Below are 23,906 nucleotides of genomic sequence, written 5' to 3'. Positions count from 1 at the left end.
TAGATGAATAGGAGCCACATTAAACGGGCTGGTATTTTAGGCACTGTGTTCAGAGTAAAGTTTACGAACAAAGAAAGCTCTTCAGCAAGGAGATGCAGCAACAGCACCCCCATGTGGCCAGAACCAAGCACAGCCTCCAAATATGCCAAATGATGAGAAAAAGCCTTTATATTCCTCTATCTGTTGTCTGTCTTGTCATTGTATAATCGGCACTGAATGTTTGCCATATATGTGTTCTGTGATCTGCCCCAAGTCCCCTTCAGAGTGAGAAAGGTGGAATATAAATACTGTAAATAAAATAAATAATAACTAAATGAACATGAACTGTGGCCAAAGATGCATCTCTCTTCTCACCTTAAGGGTCTCATTGAAGATGGGGTCAAGAGTTCTCTTTTTGACCGCTGTTTTCCTCTTGCTGTGGTTGGATTTGTCAGGAAGGAGGTAGGTTTTGACATAGCTAGGAGCAAAAGGGAGATGACAGTTCACAACGAAAAAGACAAAGAGCACAATCATTGTGTTGTTCAGAAATTCAGCTGAGGATCAGAATCTGTCTGTCCCTAAAGTTATCTGTCACTTTTTGATGAGCTGTCATGATCTCCTTTCCTGGTGTTGTGGGGAACCATGAAAGTAAGCCATGCCTTGGCCTGTAGCTCACTTGAAGCAAGTGAGAGGGTTTCCATGGAAACAGGGCTGTGAAGGGAAGGGCCATAGCGAGGGATATGAGGTGAGAGGGAAAACAACTGTCAGATGGAACTTTGCTTGTAACCGTACTGTATGCTTTGAGAAATAAAGCCCTTCCAGTCTGTCTGTGAGGTAATTTCTTCTCTAGAAAACTGCAGATCGGGAAATGGGCAAAGAAGAAAAGACCACAAAGAATGGAAAGAGTGAGACAAAAAGACCAAAAGGTAAGAGAATAAAATTACAAAAGATCAAAAAAGGTTACATTACAGAGGATGCACCTGGAAAGTGAAGAACAAGTACCATGTTGGATCATCATCAAAATGGAAGGGTCTCATATATAGATCAAAATGGAAGGGTCTCATATATAGAATAAAGGGGAAAGATAAATATACGGTGTTGAACAAAACTATTCTCATGATTGAACAATTGTAATAAACACAGCTAAAGTACTTATTTGTTCCCGGGGGGGGGGGGGGGGGGGATTGTGGTGGTGGCGGGATTGGGGAAAAAACTGGTATTTTGAATGTTACTTTCAAAGATGGTATGTTTCTATGTATTATACAATAATAATAATTAAAAAAAATTTATTAAAAAAACCCATGTTGGATCATGTATTTCATAGAATCATAGAATCAAAGAGTTGGAAGAGACCTCATGGGCCATCCAGTCCAACCCCCTGCCAAGAAGCAGGAATACTGCATTCAAATCATCCCTGACAGATGGCCATCCAGCCTCTGTTTAAAAGCTTCCAAAGAAGGAACCTCCACCACACTCCGGGGCAGAGAGTTCCACTGCTGAACTGCTCTCACAGTCAGGAAGTTCTTCCTCATGTTCAGATGGAATCTCTTTTCTTGTAGTTTGAAGCCATTGTTTCACGTCCTAGTCTCCAAGGAAGCAGAAAACAAGCTTGCTCCCTCCTCCCTGTGGCTTCCTCTCACATATTTATTTCATGTGCCTTATCATCTGTCTCCAAAATCCAGCCATTCCTCTAAATCTCTGTGCTTGTAGCTTTTCAGCATTGAGATCCTAAGCCTCATACTTATAATTTCTTCTTATATTGTTATATTGTCTTTCCTTTCCAATCCTTATTTCTGTTTTTCTCAGGCCCCTTCTACATTGCCATATAAAATCCCGATTATCTGCTTTGAACTGGATTACATGGCAGTGTAGACTCATATAATCCACTTCAGGAAAAAAATAATGTGGTTGATTTGCTCTGAAGTGGATTATATGAGTCTACAATGCCATGTAATCTAATGTAAACTGCAATGTAATGTAATGTAAAGTGCAAGTTGCTTCTGGTGTGAGAGAATTGGCCATCTGCAATGCCTGGCTCGAGAGTAGTACACGTGAAAGATCTTGGAGTCCTCATGGACAACAAGTTAAACATGAGCCAACAATGTGATGTGGCAGAAAAAAAGCCAATGGGATTTTGGCCTGGATCAATAGGAGTATAGTGTCTAGATCTAAGGAAGTAATGCTACCCTTCTATTCCGCCTTGGTTACACCACACCTGGAATATTGTGTCCAATCCTGGGCACCACAATTGAAGAGAGATATTGACAAGCTGAAATGTGTCTAGAGGAGGGCGACTAAAATGATCAAGGGTCTGGAGAACAAGCCCTATGAGGAGTGGCTTAAGGAGCTGGGCATGTTTAGCCCGAAGAAGAGAAGGCTGAGAGGAGATATGATAGCCATGTATAAATATGTGAGAGGAAGCCACAGGGAGGAGGGAGCAAGCTTGTTTTCTGCTTCCCTGGAGACTAGGACGCGGAACAATGGCTTTAAACTACAAGAGAGGAGATTCCATCTGAACATGAGGAAGAACTTCCTGACTGTGAGAGCCGTTCAGCAGTGGAACTCTCTGCCCCGGAGTGTGGTGGAGGCTCCTTCTTTGGAAGCTTTTAAACAGAGGCTGGATGGCCATCTGTCACGGGTGATTTGAATGCAATATTCCTGCTTCTTGGCAGGGGGTTGGACTGGATGGCCCATGAGGTCTCTTCCAACTCTTTGATTCTATGATTCTATGACGTTGCCCAGGGGATGCCCAGATGTTTGATGTTTTACCATCCTTGTGGGAGGCTTCTCTCATGTCCCCACATGGGGAGCTGGAGCTGACAGAGGGAGCTCATCCACGCTCTCCCCAGATTCGAACCTCTGACCTGTGGGTCTTCAGTTCTGCCGCCACCACGAGCTCCAACCCAAAACTAAAACCACTACATTATATAGATCTATGAGAGTGACAGTGAACCTAAGATGATGGTGGTGAGCAGCAAGCCCCAACTCCAGACTTACGGATCTGACCGCTGCTTCTTGGCCTCAGCAAGATCTCGACACTGGATCACTTGAACATGTAGTTCCCTCTTTAGGGAGTCATACTGCAGAGAGAACTGGATGCAGCCTCGGACTTCCACATTCCCAATATCATTGTCACTGAAAACACTCATTGTGCTGCCACTCATCTGACATAAAGGAGAGAAAATGTTCAAAATACTACACACAGTATCCAAATACAGAAGGGAACAATGCAAGTAAAAGCCCCACAAGGAAAAGCGGGGAGGGAGAGGATGTGGTGAAGCCAACCTCTATAACAACTCTTTCAAAACAAACAAAGGGAGGAGTGGACAGGTATGTGGCATACTTTTCCCGAATGCACAAATAATTTTCTCTTTCATTTCTTTTTCTTTTGTTGCTGTATTTGTTTTCTAAAATGTGGGTCTTTGCAGCGAAGACAGTAGTGTATGTCAAAATGCAATCCTGACTGCAGCAGCCAGAGAGCAGCAGCTCATCTAAGTCTCATGGGCCATGATGCAGAGTGGAGATGCCAGTAGAATTCCAAAACATTCCATAATCCAAAATTATCCATAAGGGAGGCTGAAATAGTGAAACCTTTCCTTTCTGATGCTCAATGTACACAAACTTGGTTTCACGAGCACAATGATTAAAAACTGTTGCCAATAAAATTACCTCCAGGCTATGTTTACAATGTGGAAATGAAACATAAATGAAATTAGTGTTACAACCTCCGTCTAGATCTCTTATTATGCATATCCAGCTTGGGAGTGATCCTGGTCTCAGCGGTGGCCGGGAAAGCTTTTGCGCAATTAAAACTTGTGCACCAGTTGCGCCCGTACCTCGGGAAGTCTGATCTGGCCACAGTGGTCCACACTCTTGTCACATCCTGAATAGACTACTGCAACACGCTCTACGTGGGGTTGCCCTTGAAGACTGTTCGGAAACTTCAACTAGTCCAGCGAGCGGCAGCCAGACTGCTCACCGGAGCGACATACAGGGAGCATACCACCCCCCTGCTGTGCCAGCTCCACTGGCTGCCGATTCAGTTCCGAGCACAATTCAAGGTGCTGGTTTTGACCTACAAAACCCTGTACGGTTCCGGTCCAGTGTATCTGTCCGAACGTATCTCCCTCTACGTCCCACCCTGAACTCTGAGATCATCTGGGGAGGCCCTGCTCTCGACCCCACCACTCTCACAAGTGAGGTTGGTGGGGACGAGGAGCAGGGCTTTCTCAGTGGTGGCTCCACACCTGTGGAACTCAACTCCCGGGGGAAATCAGGGCAGCACCATCCCTCCTCGCTTTCAGGAGGAGGGTGAAGACATGGTTATGGGACCAGGCCTTTGGGCACTCCAGCAATTAAATCAGACCATCAGGCGAGTAACAGCAGGATTGATGAAGTGGAACGTAAAACTAGATCTATGAGTTAGTGAATGCTGACCAGGTAAAAGGAGAAATTGGGTTTGTATTGGTTTTTATTGATTTTATTGATTTTATGTTAATAATGTATGAATTTTTTGTTAACTGAGTTCTGATGTAATTTTGTGTATTTTGTGTATGATTGTTTTATGATGCAGGCATCGAATTGTGCCTTTGCTTTTGTAAGCCGCCCTGAGTCCCCCTCCGGTGTGAGAAGGGCGGGGTATAAGAACCCCAAATAAATATACAGTAGAGTCTCGCTTATCCAACCTTCACTTATCCAACATTCCGTCTTATTATCCAACACTCTTATTCAATGCCCCCCCCCTTTCCTAAAGCATTTCCCCTTCAATTAAAGAGGAAATGCTGCGGCACAGCTGGCTGGGAGTCAGCTGCATTAAGATCACTACTGACCGAAAGGTCGTGAGTTCGAAGCCAGGCCAGGTCGGAGCGAGCTCTCGACCAAAATTGTGTATTTATTTATTTACAGCATTTATATTCCGCCCTCTCACCCCGCAGGGGACTCAGGGCGGATTACAATTCAAGAGAGATATTGAATGTGTCCAGAGGAGGGCGACTAAAATGATCAAGGGTCTGGAGTACAAGCCCTATGAGGAGCGGCTTAAGGAGCTGGGCATGTTTAGCCTGAAGAAGAGAAGGCTGAGAGGAGATATAATGGCCATGTATAAATATGTGAGAGAAAGCCACCGGAAGGAGGGAGCAAGCTTGTTTTCTGCTTTCATGGAGACTAGGACGCGGAACAATGGCTTCAAACTACAAGAGAGGAGATTCCATCTGAATACGAGGAAGAACTTCCTGACTGTGAGAGCCGTTCAGCAGTGGACCTCTCTGCCCCGGAGTGTGGTGGAGGCTCCTTCTTTGGAAGCTTTTAAACAGAGGCTGGATGGGCATCTGTCAGGGGTGATTTGAATGCAATTTTCCTGCTTCTTGGCAGGGGGTTGGACTGGATGGCCCATGAGGTCTTTTCCAACTCTTTGATTCTATGATTCTATGATTCCACAGTGTACACATATATGGCAAACATTCAATGCCAATTTTAACATACAACATATACAGACATACACAGAGGCTATTTAACTTTTTCTGGCCGCCAGGGGAGCTGTCACTTTCATCGTCCATCTGCGACACTAATGAAGTACTTCCGCATTCCCCGCATGCTTTTTTGCTGGAGTGCTTTGTTGGAGTCTTTTTTTATTGCCTCATAAATTAGTTAATTTAGCTTGTTGTCGACCTTTGCAGCCCGAAAGACAGTTGCATCTGTCAAGTAAGAAATTTAGGTACTACTTACACGGGGAGGCTAATTTAACTGATTTACGAGGCCATCAAAATCTCCAGGAAGTATGCAAAGAATGAGGAAAGTACTTCATCAGTGTTACAAACAGTGAAGCAACAGCTCCCCTGGTAGCCAGAAGATGGAATGTTAAATAGCCTCTGAGTATCTGTCTATATATGTTGTATGTCTATGGCATTGAATGTTTGCCATGTATATGTACATTGTAATCCGCCCTGAGTCCCCTGCGGAGTGAGAAGGGCGGAATATAAATGCTGTAAGTAAATAAATAAATACTCCCCAACTCTTTCTCCATTCCCATTAAGTGAAAAGCCCATCTCGTCCTGGGGATTTGAACCGCCGATATTCCATTTAGCAAGTTCGGCAGCTTAGCAGTTTAACCCGCTGCGCCACCACGGCCCATCCCACATCACTCTATGACCTACTGTTGCTGATGGGATGCATACAGATTTTCCTATCACACACAAAGAGCGCTTCAGGAACGGAAGAATCTGGCGTATTTCAAAAAACACAATTAGAATTCCATCTGCAAATAATCCATTTCTGCGAAGCTTTGCAGACGGATTCTGACAGAATACTGACAGGATGGGGCAAGCGTCCTGTGATGTGACCCGTTCAACATCATTCTCAAACAGTCTCAGAAACTGAGAATTTCCTAAAGTGATAAAGTCCTTACTTCTCAATTTTGAGAAATATTAAGTCCAGAACAATGAGCTACACATTGAGAAAAAGAGCAAGTAAGAAGAAAAAGAGATATCAAGGAATGGTCATCCTCCCCTTAATGCAGTGGTAACTATTAATAATAATAATAATAATAATAATTATTATTATTATTATTATTATTATTATTATTATTTTACTGACACAAAAGCACAATATGTCACAGCAAATGAGATCTATATGCTGGATTTCGTATCACAAAATCACAAGTCAAATGCTTCCCAAGCGTCTAGGACTGTACGATGTATTTACTATCAATTTTAATTTTACATTTCCCACAGTTTTAATTGTGTGTTGTCTTATTGTTAATGTTGCATATCTTATTGTCTATGTTTTAATTTTAATTGCTTGTATTGTTGTTATTATTGCTTGTATTGTTGTATTTGGGCTCGGCCTCATATAAGCTGCACCGAGTCCCTTGGGGAGATGGTAGCGGGGTACAAATAAAGTGTTATTATTATTTATTATTATTATGATGCGCGCAGATCCAAGTAAGGTGGCCTTTTGTAGTTCAAAGATCATGATTTTGTCAATGTTTATTGTTTCCAAATGCCGGCTGAGATCTTCTGGCACGGCACCCAGTGTGCCAATGACCACTGGGACCACCTGTAGTGATTTATGCCAGAGCCTTTGCAGTTTAATTTTGAGGTCCTGATAGCGGTTGAGTTTTTCCTGTTGTTTTTCCTCAATGCGACTATCACCTGGAATGGTGACATCAATAATCCAGACTTTTTTCTTTTCCACAATTGTGATGTCTGGCGTAATGTGTTCCAAAACTTTGTCAGTCCGGATTCGAAAGTCCCACAGTATTTTTGCGTGTTCATTTTCTACTACCTTTGCAGGTTTATGATCCCACCAGTTCTTTACTACCGGTAGGTGGTACTTGTGACGCAAGTTCCAATTAATCATTTGGGTCACAGAGTTGTGCCTCTGTTTGTAGTCCATTCGTGCAATTTTTTCAAAATTATTATTATTAAATTTATTTATATTTATTTATTTATTTTATTTCGAGGTTTTATATACCGACCCTCTCACCTTCAAAGAAGGATTCGGACCGGTTCACAACATGTGTTAACATACAAAGAATATACAATAACAACACAATTTATACTCCACTTTATATCCCCCAAAGCAAACTCAAAGTGGCTTAACATAAAACATGCTGGTCACTTAGTTTTCTAAGATCTACAGAGACACTCGCTGGAACACCTCAGCAAGCGAGAGTCCAAAAGTGGCAGGCTCAAACCCAGCACCTCAACCAATGGCTGATACAAAATGAGAGACTCCCTCCTGGGCACACAGAAGACTGGGCGACTTGGAAGGCATTGAACAGACTGCGCTCTGGCACCACGAGATGCAGAGCCAACCTTCAGAAATGGGGCTACAAAGTAGAATCCTCGACATGCGAGTGTGGAGAAGAGCAAACCACTGACCACCTGCTGCAATGCAACCTGAGCCCTGCCACATGCACAATGGAGGACCTTCTTGCAGCAACACCGGAAGCACTCCAAGTGGCCAGATACTGGTCAAAGGACATTTAACCAGCTACCAAACTCACAAGTTGTGTATTTTTCTGTTTGTTTGCCTTGTTTTGTTAGAAATGTAATATAATGGACTGGTTGCTCTGACACGACAAATAAATAACATAAAACATGGACTTCAACTTCCAGAAATCCCAGCCAGCTTACCAGGTGTTAGGAATTGTGAGAGCCAGAAGTCCAAAACACCTGGAGGACCAAAGGTTGAGAACCACTGCCTTAATACATCACTCTAGCAATGATTTCAAACTTGATACCATTATAGTGTCTTGAACTATAAATCCCAAGATTCCAGGCAATTGGTCTTTCTGGCTGTGACACTATGGTCGCTGAAGCCTGAAACATCTAAAGGGCATTATGTTGAGGAGAGCTGTATGAAAGGCTGCCCTGGACACTGAGAGGCAGCATTGTGCTCCCATGCCCACCCCATCATCACATACCGTAGATGAGCTCAAGCTAGAAAAGGAGGAGCTGGTGCTCTGTAATTTATTCTGTCGGGTTGCAGCCCGGTTCTTGGGAGATGATGAATTCAGCACGATGTCCTGGCCATTTCCAAGACTTCCATTACTCTGCGGATTTTTAACAAATGGGAAGAGAGGGCTTTATTTTAGTAATTTTTGCACAGAATAGAAAAGAAAAACTTTACTGTCATTGTACATTGTATACATTGTACAGGGTTAGTCAAAATGCATAGGCCAATAAGCCATTCAATTGAATGGCTTATTGGCCTATGCATTTTGACTAACCCTGTATATGTATGTATATATGCATACATTGCAAAACAACAACCGAATCCCTCCACACTCCCACCACCACTGCACAGCCCCCAATGCCACATCAATGCGAAACAATGCAGTTCAATATAGTTACAGCTCTAGGATAAAAGCTATATCTTAGTCTATTTGTACTTGTCTTTGTCACCCTGTACCATTTGCCAGATGGTAATCTATATAAATAAAAATGTAATGTTTGTTTGTGGGATTAACATTACTCAAAAACCACTGGACAAATTGACACCAAATTTGGACAGCATACACCTAACAACCCAATGTATGTCTTTCACTTTAAAAAATTGATTTTGTCATTTGGGAGTTGTAGTTGCTGGGATTTACAGTTCATCTACAATCAAAAAGCATTCTGAACCCCATCAACGATGGAATTGAACCAAACTTGGCACACAGGACTCCCAGAACCAGTAGTAAATACTGGAAGGGTTTGGTGGGAATTGACCTTGAATTTTGGAGATGTAGTTCACCTACATCCAGAGATCACTGTGGACTCAAACAATGATGGATCTGGACCAAACTCTACACGAATACTCAATATGCCCAAATGTGAACACTGATGGAGTTTGGGGAAAATAGAATCTTGACATTTGGGAGTTGTAGTTACTGGGATTTATAGTTCACCTACAATTAAAGAGCACTCTGAACCCTACGAACGACAGAATTGGACCAAACAACAAGAAATACTGTTTACCCACAAGCATAAAAAATTACATATATTAGAAACCAAAACTTTCTCATTATTTTATTTTCCAGATCACCAGACTGGGCCACAGCAATGCGTGGCAGGGGATGGATAGTATAAAATAAAATAAAATAAGATACAAAAAATATTACAAATTAAACGCATCAGTCTATATAAATCACAATATTGTAACATAGAATTAATAACCTAGTGGGCAGGGCCGATTGCAAGGATTAAACGTTCAAAACACTGGGTGAGAAGGCAATATCGTGTATCTGGACAGGTGGGTCTGAGGGACGAAGTAGGGTTTGATTGCAGTAACAGATAAAATAAACTGCTTCCGACAACATTTATGCAGGGATTGGTCAGGACAGGGGATTATTGTTCATTCATTCATTAAAGGCACACTGGAACAGCCAAGTTTTCAGGCTCTTCCTGAAAACTGCCAGGGTGGGGGCTTGCCTAATATCTCTGGGGAGAGAATTCCAGACCCAAGGGGCCACCACAGAGAAGGCCCCACAAGTCGCACTTGCGAAGGGGGCGGGAGCGAGAGAAGGGCCTCTCCGGAAGATCAAAGGGATCATGTAGGTTTGTACAAGAGAGTGGCTGATCTTAAGAAGCCTAGCTCTGCTCTCCACCTTCATACCTGTGCTGTGACTATGATGGCTGGTATGTTCTCCATTGGTGGTTTCTCCTCCTCCGAACTCAGGCTACTAAACGAATCACTTTCTTCTGGAGGGAAAAATAAAAATGGACCAGGCTATTAAATGGTAATCAAGGTGATCAATTGCAACATTCACACGTACCTCAAGCGGACATGAGTTCTTTCCCCCACCCTGGACATCCCACAGATTTCTAAAGCCCATTTTCCTAGTTTCCAACAAACCTCACAATCTTTGAGGATGCCTGCCATAGATACAGGCGAAACGTCAGGAGAGAATGCTTCTCAAACATGGCCATACAGCCCTAAAAACTCACAGCAACCCAGTGGTTCTGGCCATGAGAACCTTTGACAACACAGTCTGGATAATATAATAATAATAATAATAAATAATAAAGCTTGGTTGTTGTAGGTTTTTTTGGGCTATATGGCCATGTTCTAGAGGCATTTCTCCTGACGTTTCGCCTGCATCTATGGCAAGCATCCTCAGAGGTAGTGAGGTCTGTTGGAACTAGGAAAAAGGGTTTATATATCTGTGGAATGACCAGGGTGAGACAAAGGACTCTTGTCTGCTGGAGCTAGGTGTGAATGTTTCAACTGACCACCTTGATTAGCATTTGATTGCCTGGCAGTGCCTGGAGCAATCTTTTGTTGAGAGGTGATTAGATGTCCTTGTTTGTTTCCTCTCTGTTGTTGTGCTGTTCTAATTTTAGAGTTTTTTTAATACTGGTAGCCAGATCTTGTTCAGACTACACAGAAAAGCCATTGAAATCCACAAGCATGTGGACAATTTCAACAGAAAGGAGGAAACCATGAAAATGAACAAAATCTGGCTACCAGTATTAAAAAAACTCTAAAATTAAAACAGCAAAACAGCAGAGGGAAAACAATCAGGGACATCTAATCACCTCTCAACAAAATATTGCTCCAGGCACTTCCAGGCCATCAAATGCTAATCAAGGTGGTCAGTTGAAACATTCACACCTAGCTCCAGCAGACAAGAGTCCTTTGTCTCACCCTGGTCATTCCACAGATATATAAACCCTTTTTCCTAGTTCCAACAGACCTCACTACCTCTGAGGATGCTTGCCATAGATGCAGGCAAAACGTCAGGAGAGAATGCCTCTAGAACATGGCCATATAGCCCGAAAAAACCTACAACCCAGTGATTCCGGCCATGAAAGCCTTTGACAATACAATAATAAAGTTTTATTTATACCCTGCTCCATCTCCCCCAGGGGGACGCGGTGCGACTTACATGAGGCCATGCCCATCAATACAATACAAGCTATAACACAAACACAATAAAACAAGCAAAATTCATAAAATGCAAAAACGAAATAATATACAACACAACAATATAAAATCAAGCATTAAAAGCACAGGAAATTTCACTAGATGCATGGATAAAATTATAGAAAATATTAAAAACACTGGGAGATAGCACAGAGTAACTTATAAGGAGGAGGCTCCAGGAATGAGGAAAGATTTCATTGCACAACCCATAAAGTAAAGTGCGTCTAAGGATATTTTGTGCAAAGTGTGCACAAAATGTCCTTAGACACACTTTCCAAAACCATCCACATGGGTGGCTGAGATAATGACTTTCTGATGTTCAGTGTACACCAGCTTAGTTTCATGTTCAAAATTATTAAAAAACAGTGTGCATAAGGTTGATATGACGCATCAATGAATGCCATGTTTAGATTTGGGTTCCATCCCCAATATATCTAATTGTGCACCTATATATGCAAATACATATATGCAAATACATATATGCAAATGGAAGATGGGTCTTCTACTCCTTCTTTAGCAAATAATTAAATGCACTCACAGTACTGTTTCTGCTATTCAGAAGATGTCATTCCAGTTTATCTTCATGCACTATCTGTCAATATCCTAGCACGCCTTTCCATGGAAATATGTGTAAGAGCCAGGCACCTTGAGTTACTGCAAGCTCAATTACTGTTGTAAAAGGTGGTACCATCCTTAAGCAAATACCAAGAGTTACTTCTTCTTAAGTGGAGAAGGCAGCCTGCCTAGTGCTATGGCCTTAAGTGCAAAGAGGCCCATGCTGAAAAGGTACACATCGGGCGTGTGAGATATGATCCATAACCAGTGCAGGAAGAATACAAACAATCCACTTTCCCTGTGGCGTTTCTGAGCTAAACATGCACATTACGAAAAACTTCCTGACCATGAGAGTTGTTCAACAGTGGAACTCTCTGCCTCAGAGTCCAGTGGAAGCTCCTTCCTTGGAGGCTTTTAAGCAGAAGCTGGATGGCTATCTATCAAGGGTGCTTTGATTGTGCTATTCCTACATGGCAGAAGGGGTTGGGACAGGATGAGCCACGAGGTCTCTTCCAACTCTATTATTCTATGATTCCATCTATATAAATAAAAATGTAATGTTCATTTGAGGGATTAACAGAAGTCAAAACCCACTGGACGAATTGACACCAAACTTGGACACAAGACACCTAACAACCCAATGTATGTCCTTCACTCAAAAAAAATGATTTTGTCATTTGGGAGTTGTAGTTTCGGGGATTTATAGTTCACCTACAATAAAAGAGCATTCTGAACCCCAACAACGATGGAACTGAACCAAACTTGGCACACTGAACTCCCATGAGCAACAGAAAACACTAAAAGGGTTTGGTGGGCATTGACCTTGAGTTTGGGAGTTGTAGTTCACCTACATCCAGAGACCACTGTGGACTCAAACAATGATGGATCTGGACCAAACTTGGCATGAATATTCCATATGGACACAGGTGGAGTTTGGGGGGAAATAGACATTGACATTTGGGAGTTGTAGTTACTGGGATTTATAGTTCTCCTACAATCAAAGAGAATTCGGAACCCCACCAACGACAGAAATTTCTCACAAAGGACCCCCATGACCAACAGAAAATACTTAAGGCCATCCAGTCAAACTCTCTTCACCAGGGCAAGAAAACATAATCAAAGCCCTCCTGACAGAGAGCCATCCAGCCATAGATATAGATAAATATATATGATTCAAACACACACACACAGAAATAATATCAGAGATTTGAAAGGGACCCCTGAAGAAGGACAATTATATGTTGCATGTTCCAGAGTAGGCAAACCTGACACTCTCCACATCAACACTGACAAAGAAACAACAAGAAGTACTGTTTACCCACAACCAGAAAGAAATTACATAGATTAGAAACCATTACTTTATTTTCCAGATCACGAGACTGGGCCACAGCAACGCGTGGCAGGGGATGGCTAGTGATAATATAAACAAAATATAGACTTCCACAAATTGGTGCTCTCTAGGGGTTATATTAGTTGGGGATGACTGGAAATGAAGTCCAAACCAGGAATGTACAAGATGGGGAAGGCTACCAGCATAAATTACATGCTTATGCTTTTATGTTAAGCCGCTTTGAGTCTCCTGCAGAAGATATAGAGCGGGGTATAAATAAATATAATAATAATAGTAATAATAATAATAATAATAATAATTTAAGTATAACTTGTTACAGTGAGGGAGTAGGAATGAAGAAATTGCTGAGGACCATGGAACCCCCCGATGGCGCAGCAGGTTAAACCTCTGAGCTGCTGAATTTGCTGACCAAATGTTTACAATTCAAATCTGTAGCGTGATGTGAGCTTCCACTGTAAGCCCCAGCTTCTGCCAACCTAGCAGTTTGAAAACATGCAAATGTGTGTAGATCAATTGGTATTGCTCTGGTGGGAAGGTAGTGGTGCTCCATGCAGTTATGCCCGTCACATGACCTTGGAGGTGTCTACGAACAACGCTGGCTCTTCGGCATAGAAATTGAGATAAGCACCACCCCCTTGATGTCAAGGGGAACCTTTACTTTTACTATGACTTTTGAGGAGATAGTTTAACCTTTTCTTTTGTTAACTGTTAATTTTTGGCAGAAAGGAGAAGAGCTAAACAGGGATAAGGAATCTCTGACCCATTCCAGAAGTTGCTGGAATGAATTTCTCATTTGCTGTGGACAGCAGGGCCAATGCTGAGGAATAATGTGTATTACAGTTCAATTATATACTGAGTACGATGAGTGATCTCTCTGGGTTAAATCATCTTTCTCTACTCAGTGTAGTCCTGCCTCCAACCCCACAGCTATTTAGTGGCACATTCAATGTCATGTCTAGCTTATACTCCCCATCCTAGACCCCCCTCCCCAACTTCCTTTGTTTGTTTGTTTGTTTACCTGGCTTGGTCTCAACCACTTCCTCCCGAGACTGGATTGCATCCTGCAGAGTCTTAAAAAAAGAAAGGAGAGACAAAGCAATATCCTGAGTTGATTGACTATAGTCACATCTAGACTAGACTACTGCAATGCACTCTACGTGGGGCTGCCCCAGAAGAACGCTTGAAAACTGCAACCGGTACAAAGGTCAGCAGCTAGACTGCTTACAGGAGCGGGCCGGGCTTTAGCACAGGAGGTTAAATTACCAAGCTGCAGTAAATCTTGTCATTCGAAAGGCCCAGCTTCCACCTACCTAGTGGTTTGAAAGCAAAATGTGAGTAGATAAATTAGGTACCACTTTAAAAGCGGGGGGGGGGGGGGTATTCTGAGGCATCCATAAGGAATGCAGACAATTCGATTTTAAAAGGAGGAAGTTACGAACAAACTCTTCGGCAGGGAGATGGAGCGACAGCACCCACCATGGCCAGAACCGAGCACAAAAACATCCACGATGCCGAAGTTGGGAAAAACCTATATCTACATATATAAAATGCTCTGTGCATAATGAGTACCTTAAAAACGAAGGAACCAATGAACGAAATCACACCAAATTTGGCAACAAAACGTATCACAACACAAGGAGTGACCATCATTCAAAAATTATAATTTTGTCATTTGGGAGTTGTGGTTGCTGGGATTTATAGTTCACCTACAAATCAAAGAGCATTCTGAACTCCATCAACGATGGAATTGAACCAAACTTGTAATTCAGAACTCCCATGACCAACAGAAAATACTGGAAGGGTTTAGTGGACATTGACCTTGAGTTTAGGAGTTATAGTTCACCTACATCCAGAGATCACTGTGGACTCAAACAATGATGGATCTGCACCAAACTTGGCACAAGTACTCAAGTACTCAATACGCCCAAATATGAACACAGATGGAGTTTGGGGGAAATAGACCTTGACATTTGGAAGTTGTAGTCACTGGGATTCACAGTTCACCTACAATCAGAGCATTCTGAACCCCACCAAGGAGAGAATCAAGACAAACTTCCCACACAGAACCCCCATGACCAACAGAAAATCCAACTCCCTTCATCAGGGCAAGAAAACGTAATCAAAGCCCTCCTGACAAAGAGCCATCCAGCCATAGATATAGATATATATGATTCACACACACACACACACACAGAGATATAGTATGATATATTTGAAAGGGACTCCTAAAGAAGGACAATGATATGTTTCATGTTCCAGAGTAGGCATGACCTCACTACCTCTGAGGATGCTTGCCATAGATGCAGGCGAAACGTCAGGAGAAATGCCTCTAGAACATGGCCCTATAGCCCGAAAAAACCCACAAGAACCTAGTGATTCCAGCCATGAAAGCCTTCCACTTACTTCAGTCTCTTCTGGCCAAGGGGGTTGGGGAGCAGCAGTCTCATTGCGGAGCCTAGAAAGAAACACAGAGTCCATCACTCTTCTATGGCAAGCTTTCCAATCCATAAGAACAAGCGTAGCTTTCGGCATCTCCTCGGACCTGGCAGGCTGTGGTTAAGAGCTCTTTCAAACATTGCACAAAGACAATGTAGTACTGGTTCCGATTTATTTTGTGTCAATCAGATTTTATATGGTGTGACATCATTTTTCAGGTAGGATTGTCAGTTGAGCCTGCACCAGAGATAAAGCATAGCATCGAGTCTACAGAACAGTAAAAACTGTTGGCCCTTAAAGATTCTGCACACCAACAGAATCAGGCCAGAACATGGGAGCACCCTAGGTGATGGGACCACATATGAGCTTATATATATATATATGTATTAGAGTTGGATAGGTTCGCTTCGTTAAAACCTTAACAAAGTGAACCTAAGTGTGCCCTCCCAGAATAAGGAAACTCCAAGCAATATGTCCCAAATGCACTTTACTAGAGATCTAGAATTGCCTGGGATATCCCTAAAATATCTATCCTATTTCACCTGATCATGCCCAACATTTTTAAAGACTTTAAGTACTACATTTGGCCCTGCCACAGGTTTTAATGTGTCGCGGTGTTATTGTTTATGTTTTTGCTTTGTTTATGAGGTTTTTATTATTATTGTTGTTGTACTGTTGTTGTTGTGTTTTACTGATGTTTTTGGGCTCGGCCTCTTGTAAGCCGCACCGAGTCCTTCGGGAGATGGTAGCGGGGTATAAATAAAGGTTTATTATTATTATTATTATTATTATTATTATTAAATTCATTAAGACCTATTGAATTTGGTCTTTTGAATCATTTTTTTTTCATAAATATTTCATAATGTTCGGAACTCTTCCAAGGTTATTTTAATTTTCACAAGCATTAAGTAACTTTTGTAAAGTTTTGCTTCCCCTCCCGGGCGATGCAAAGGAGGAATGAGGTGGGCATGCCTAAGCACAGCCATTGCTGTAGTTTGTGAAGGGAAGGCCCCCAATGGTAGAGATTGCAAAAGGCCCTGTTGTTAAACTACATTTCCCACCCTGCCTTGTTGCGCATTTGCCAAAATGGCCGAGCAGCAGGCTCCTCCTCCTCCTCCTTTTCTGCATTACCAGCTGGAGCTCCTGAGAAAAATGTATAATATCACAAAGGACTACCACCTCACCCACCTCATAGGAAACCTGCTACAAAACAGGAGCTTTTTTGTTGAGTTCCAGGGCCAGGGAAGCAGATGGAGGAAACAGAAAAACGGCCTGCCTCAGGGGAGCGTGCTTGCTCCATCCATGTTCAACATCTACACAAATGACCAGCCACTGCCAGAAGGGACAGAGAGCTTCATCTATGCTGATGATCGTGCCATTACCGCTCAAGCAGGGAGCTTTGAGATGGTTGAACAGAAGCTCTCCGAAGCTCTAGGTGCTCTTACTGCCTATTACAGGGAAAACCAGCTGATCCCCAACCCATCTATAACACAGACATGTGCCTTTCACCTTAAGAACAGACAAGCATCCCGGGCTCTGAGGATTACCTGGGAAGGAATCCCACTGGAGCATTGCAGCGCACCCAAATACCCGGGAGTCACTCTGGACTGTGCTCTTACCTACAAGAAGCACTGCCTGAACATCAAGCAAAAAGTGGGTGCTAGAAACAATATCAAACGAAAGCTGACTGGCACAACCTGGGGATTACAGCCAGACACAGTGAAGACATCTACCCTTGCGCTGTGCTACTCTGCTGCTGAGTACGCATGCCCAGTGTGGAACACATCTCACCACACTAAAACAGTGGATGGGGCTCTTAATGAGACATGCCGCATTATCACGGGGTGTCTGCGCCCTACACCATTGGAGAAATTACACTGCTTACCTGGTATTGCACCACCTGACATGCGCCGGGAAGTAGCAGCCAATAGTGAAAGGACCAAGGCAGAGACATCTCCAGCTCATCCCCTGTTTGGGTATCAGCCAGCACGTCAACGACTTAAATCTAGAAATAGTTTTCTAAGATCTACAGAGACACTCGCTGCAACACCTCAGCAAGCGAGAGTCCAAAAGTGGCAGGCTCAAACCCAGAACCTCAATCAATGACTGATACCAAATGAGAGACTCCCCCCCCCTGGGCACACAGAAAACTGGGCAACTTGGAAGGCGCTGAACAGACTGCGCTCTGGCACCACGAGATGCAGAGCCAACCTTCAGAAATGGGGCTACAAAGTGGAATCCTCGACATGCGAGTGCGGAGAGGAGGAAACCACTGACCACCTGCTGCAATGCAACCTGAGCCCTGCCACATGCACAATGAAGGACCTTCTTGCGGCAACACCAGAAGCATTCCAAGTGGCCAGATACGGGTCAAAGGACATTTAATCAACTACCAAACTCACCAATTTTTGTATTTTGTCTGATTGTTTCCTTTGTTTCTGTTAGAAATGTAATATAATTGACTGGTTGCCCTGACACGACAAATAAATAAATAAATAGCTGGAGCTCCGGAGTTTGCATTCAAACTGAGTTTTCCTCACTCCCCCCCCCCCCACCTCAATCTCAATCTCCTTCCTTCCTTCTTTCCTTCCTTTCTTCCTCCCTCCCTCCCTCCTTTCTTCCTTCATTCCCTCTCCTGCTTCCCTCCCTCCAGTTGGATCAGGCAGATCCTATCGAGGAACCACTTCCAACTGCTTTGCCTCAATGCTACGCAATCCTGGGAGCTGTAGTTTTGCATGGTTTTTTAGCCTCCTTTGCCAAGGAGTGCCATACTACAAACCCCAGGATCCCATAACATTGAACTGTGGCATGGCTGCATCTAATCCAGGCCTGGGCAAACTTTGGCCCCTCCAGGTGTTTTGGATTTCCACTCCCATTATTCCTAACAGCCTGAACCCCGGCAGCGGGAGCCAATTGGCACCTGAGGGGGCATCGCTGCCTCCTCCTCCTCCAAGGCATTGACAGCCAAGTCAGGCCTGGAGTGGAAGAGCCCCTCAGTCAGGAGTGGCCTGAGTAGAAGACCCCTGAAGTTTCCCCAGTGCCAGTGCTGTTATTTCCTACTTCACATGTGTATCTGCCATTAACGAAGCTGTTTCGGAAAGTTTCGGGGGGGAAATTATTTTTAAAGGAAGTGACTTTAGAATCGAACCACCAGCGCCCCCTACAGCTGAAACGAGTTTCGAACCATTTTTTATCAAAAGCCTAATATGTATATTAACAATGTTTTGCAATGCTTCTCTATCAATTTGCTTGCGAAAAGGGGGGAATGAAGGGACTTGAGAACTGCTTTTAATGATTAGTTGTATTTAGAAATTCCCAGATAAATGGTAAAGAGGAGACTCAAAAGGGCTTCAAAATAATGCTGAAATTAAAAGGTCCAAAAACTCACCGGAGCATCATACAGGGAGCATACCACCCTTCTGTTATGTCAGCTCCACTGGCTGCCGATCCAGTTCCGAGCACAAATCAAAGTGCTGGTTTTGACCTACAAAACCCTTTACGGTTCCGGCCCAGCGTATCTGTCTGAACGCATCTCCTTCTACGTCCCGCCTCGGAGTTTAAGATCTTTTGGGGAGGCCCTGCTCTCGACCCCACCTCTATCACAAGTGAGGTTGGTGGGAACGAGGAGCAGGGCATTCTCGGTGGTGGCCCCTCACCTGTGGAATTCACTCCCCGGGGAAATTAGGTCATCGACATCCCTTCTCTCTTTTAGAAGGAAATTAAAAACATGGATTTGGGACCAGGCTTTTGGGTAATCTGGCAGATAGACAAAGGACAAGCGACGACTAGAATTGATGGATTTGACAATGTGGAATTGAATTTACGGACTCTGAGCTGGCAAACGTTGAGCACTAGATTGGTTTTTATGGATTATGATGTATAATTGATTGTTTTAATTACTGCTTATATATGTTTTATTTTTATCCTATTGTTGTGTTGGCATCGAACTGTGCCTTTTGTAAGCCGCCCTGAGTCCCCCCTCAGGGGTTGAGAAGGGTGGGGTAGAAGTGCGAGAAATAAATAAATAATAAAAATTCTACCGACTTCTGACTAAGGCTGATCATCAAACAGTTTCCTATTTCTAACAAGCAGTCTCTCTGAAGGACACAGTTTTTGGCTGATAAGACACCTGGAACAGAAAGGAGTAGAACTCCACTCCCTTTTGGTAATAATTGATCCTTCCAATAATAATAGAGAAAGTAAAATAATAAATGTAATAATAATAATAATAATAATAATAATAATAATAATCGAGTAAAATAATAAATGTAATAACAATAGAGTAAAATAACAAATGCAATAATAATAATAACAGAGATAATAATAATAACAGTAACAACAACAACAACAACCAGTGATGATCGGCTCACTGGGTGCAGTGCCTCAAGACCTTGGCCTGCACTTAAAAACAATCAGTGCTGACAAAATTACCATCTGTCAGATGCAAAAGACCATCCTACTCAGATCTGCATGCATTATTCACTGATACATCACATAGTACTAGACACTTGGTGTCTGATGTGTGATCCAACAGAAAAGCCAGTGATCTTTTTTGCTGTATACTAATCTTGTTATGTATCAAATAATAACTGAGAAGATAATAAATAACTTTGACTTGAATATAAGCCGAGGGGGGCTTTTTCAGCCTAAAAAGGGGCTGAAAAACTAGGCTTATACTTGAGTATATACAGTAATTTCACTAACTTCTGGGTATTTGACATCCCGGAGGATCTGGCTTGTTCAGATACTCAAAAAATCCAGTTTGGAAACCAAAATCCAATGCTTCTTACCCATCCCTAACATCTGGCATGTCCTCCTCCTCCTCGGGTACGGGTTCACTGATCACTTCCAAATCTCCCAGGCTGGCCCGTTGTTTTGCTTCCCATTCATCTGCTTTATTATGGGGGAAATGGCATCACATGATTATTTTTAAACATTCCACAACTACTACATAAGACATCAATATAACTGAATACATTTCAGTTAAACACATTGATAAACTTTTGCATACATAGTTGGAAGAAAGTTAAGGTACAGATATATTCTGTATTGCATACTGACGAGAACTTCAAGAGGTTACCTTTGGGCTTCTTTTTCCGACGGATTGAAGCCCGGACAATATCTGCACCGAAGAATTTGTGATGATGCCGCTTGGCGCGAAGATCACAAAACCAATCTCCAGATAAGATCTTCAGCCAGCTGGGATCTGAGACAGACTCACGCAGTTTGCTTGAGAGAGTAGGGACAGAGGGAAAATGAAGTTATAGGGTGCTACCTACAAGCAAGGGGCCGCAGTGGAGCAGCGGGATAAACTGCTAAGCTGCAGAACTTCCTGACTGGAAGGTCAGTGATTCAAATCTGTGGGACGGGGTGAGCTCCTGTTGTTAGCCCCAGCTTCTGCCAACCTAGTAGTTCAAAAAGATGCAAACGTGAGATCAATAGGTAGGGAAGGTAACAGCACTCCATGCAGTCATGCTGGCCACATGACCTTGGAGGCATCTACGGACGCTTCCCTTCGGCTTAGAAATGGAGGTGAGCACCGCCCCCCAGAGTTGGACATGACTAGACTTAATGTCAAGAGAAAACTTTTACCTTTATCTGCAAGTAGAATGTTAGGCAACAATTTTAGGCCTAACTGAACTCAGTAGGGTCTCTGTCTGAGTAGAAGTATGCAAGATTGCTCAGCCAGTCTCCTAATTCATAGACACCAAGCATGGGAAGCGCATGCTTCTCCAGATGGTGTTGGGTCCCCAATTCCAATGACCTCAGACAGCATAGCTAATGGTAGAAGCATAGAATCATAAAATCGTAGAGTTCGAAGAGACCTGGTGGGCCATCATCCAGTCCAACCCCACTCTGCCAAGAAGCAGGGAAATCGCCTTTAAAGCACCCCCGACAGATGGCCACCCAGCCTGTTAAAGGCCTCCAAAGAAGGCGCCTCCACCACACTCCCAGGCAGAGAGAGAGGTCCACTGAACAGCTCTCACAGTTAGGAACCACAGTTAGATATTGTTCCACGTTGTAGTCTCCACAGCAGCAGAAAACAAGCTTGCACCCTTCTCCTTATGACTTCCCCTCACATTTTGATCCATGGCCTGCACCATGTCTCCTCTCCACCTTCATCTGCAGGCTAAACATGCCCAGCTCTTTCAGCCACTCCTCATAGGGCTTGTTCTCCTGACCCTTGATCCTTTGAGTTACCCTCCTCTGGATGCCTTCCAGCTTAAGAGTCAACATCTCCCTTCAATTGTGGTGTCCAGAATTGGACAATGTGATTCCAGGTGTGGTCTGACCAAGGTAGAATAAAGCATGGGTAGCATGACTTTCCTGAATCTAGGCACTAGACTCCTATTTATGCAGGCCAACATACCACTGGCTTTTTAAAGCGCCGCATGACACTGTTGGCTCATATTTAACCTGTTGTCCACAAGGACTCCAAGATCTTTTACATTATTACCCAATATCTGGAGTGCTATATGTACACCACCTCTTGCTGGGACTCAGCCACATCCTGCACAAGCTTATAGTCCTCATCAAGGACTGAGATAGGCAGATGAGTCTGATGACAGGTAAAAGACTTTCGCCTATGGGCCTCTCTGTTTGCATGCCACTCTGATCTCCCCTTCTATCCCTTGCTGGTTAGACTGATACTTCTCAGGAACGTGCCTTTTTCAGAGCACGTGGCAACCCCCCCCCCCCCCGAGTCCTCGATTTGGTTCTTCTTTTAGTCTTCTCCTGTGAGCATGGAGAGACAAGGTGTCTGCTGTGAGTTAGTTAGCTAGTTAGTTAGATGGATAGGTCCTATCTAGATATGTATGAGGGTTATCCAGAAAGAAAGGTTACAAGGCATATAGCTCTCGCAGGGAATTTTCTCATGGGATGTTGGTATCACTGCCATGTAGCAGGAAGCCAGCGGAAGTGAACGAGCAGTGCCAATCGTCAGTAGCTCATCCACTGATGTTGTGGTGAAGGTTAGAGATTAGCGTCTTCATTCCCTTTCCCTCCAAGCGCAAAGTTCGTGCTGTAATACACTACTGAAATGCTAAGGCATGAACACCGCTGCGATTCATCGCAAAATTGTTTCATTTTATGGAGAGGGTATAATGCAAGACAGCATGTGGCAAAATGAGTACAGAATATTTTGTGACACCATGAAGAAACTTTGCAAAGCCATCCAAAACAAACGTCATGAGATGTTGAAGGTGGGAGTGCCTCCTACAGGTCAATGCGCATCCGCACACCACTCATGCAACACAAGAGTTGTGGACTTCATTTGGATGGGATGTTTTAAACCACCCTTCTTACAGCCCCGATCTTGCACCTAGTGACTATCATCTGTTTACTACATTGAAAAAACAACTGAATGGAAAACACTTTTCCGATGATGACGAATGTGAAAATCAAAGTGACGAACTTGCTGAAAAAGGTTGAGGGAAATTTCTATGACACAGGCATCAAAAACTCGTCCTACAGATGACAAAATGTATTGAACTGAATGGTGATTATGTGGAAAAGTAATGTAATACCTATGCTACAATCCATGTAAGTTTGATTAAAATATAGTCATTCTTCATATATTTTTTAAAAAAAACTTACTTTCTGGATAACCCTCATAGTTCTTTGAATACAAAGTCTTTTACAACTGTTAAGGTTGAATCTGCTCTGGAATTGCTCAAGCTTAACCACTCTACTGCTGGCACCAGAAGTTTCTGATCTGTCAAATTCCTGCTGCTGCTTTTGTTTATTTACATAGAATCAAAGAGTTGGAAGAGACCTCATGGGCCATCCAGTCCAACCCCCTGCCAAGAAGCAGGAATATTGCATTCAAATCACCCCTGACAGATGACCATCCAGCCTCTGTTTAAAAGCTTCCAAAGAAGGAGCCTCCACCACACTCCGGGGCAGAGAGTTCCACTGCTGAACGGCTCTCACAGTCAGGAAGTTCTTCCTCATGTTCAGATGGAATCTCCTCTCTTGTAGTTTGAAGCCATTGTTCCGCGTCCTAGTCTCCAAGGAAGCAGAAAACAAGCTTGCTCCCTCCTCCCTGTGGCTTCCTCTCACATATTTATACATGGCTATCATATCTCCTCTCAGCCTTCTCTTCTTCAGGCTAAACATGCCCAGCTCCTTAAGCCGCTCCTCATAGGACTTGTTCTCCTGACTCTTGATCATT

General features: G+C 43.2%; 1 protein-coding gene across 1 annotated transcript in view; it reads right to left on the bottom strand.

Moving 5' to 3' along the window:
• The window catches only part of SYTL1 (synaptotagmin like 1), a 78,006-nt gene that overhangs the window by 22,207 nt on the left and 31,893 nt on the right, over nt 1-23,906 (bottom strand). Inside the window, exons 3-10 of the mRNA XM_060784403.2 lie at nt 20,814-20,962; nt 20,524-20,626; nt 15,701-15,752; nt 14,316-14,367; nt 10,081-10,166; nt 8,405-8,533; nt 2,977-3,143; nt 355-457 (exon numbers count right to left, since the gene is read on the bottom strand). Coding sequence (XP_060640386.2) covers nt 355-457; nt 2,977-3,143; nt 8,405-8,533; nt 10,081-10,166; nt 14,316-14,367; nt 15,701-15,752; nt 20,524-20,626; nt 20,814-20,962 — 841 coding nt within the window. The remainder of the gene's footprint in view (nt 1-354; nt 458-2,976; nt 3,144-8,404; nt 8,534-10,080; nt 10,167-14,315; nt 14,368-15,700; nt 15,753-20,523; nt 20,627-20,813; nt 20,963-23,906) is intronic.

This window comes from Anolis sagrei, chromosome X (assembly GCF_037176765.1).
Source record: "Anolis sagrei isolate rAnoSag1 chromosome X, rAnoSag1.mat, whole genome shotgun sequence".
Taxonomy (NCBI): Eukaryota; Metazoa; Chordata; class Lepidosauria; order Squamata; family Dactyloidae; genus Anolis; species Anolis sagrei.
Note: the sequence above shows the minus strand (reverse complement) of the source record. Positions and strands in the feature narration are given on the sequence as shown.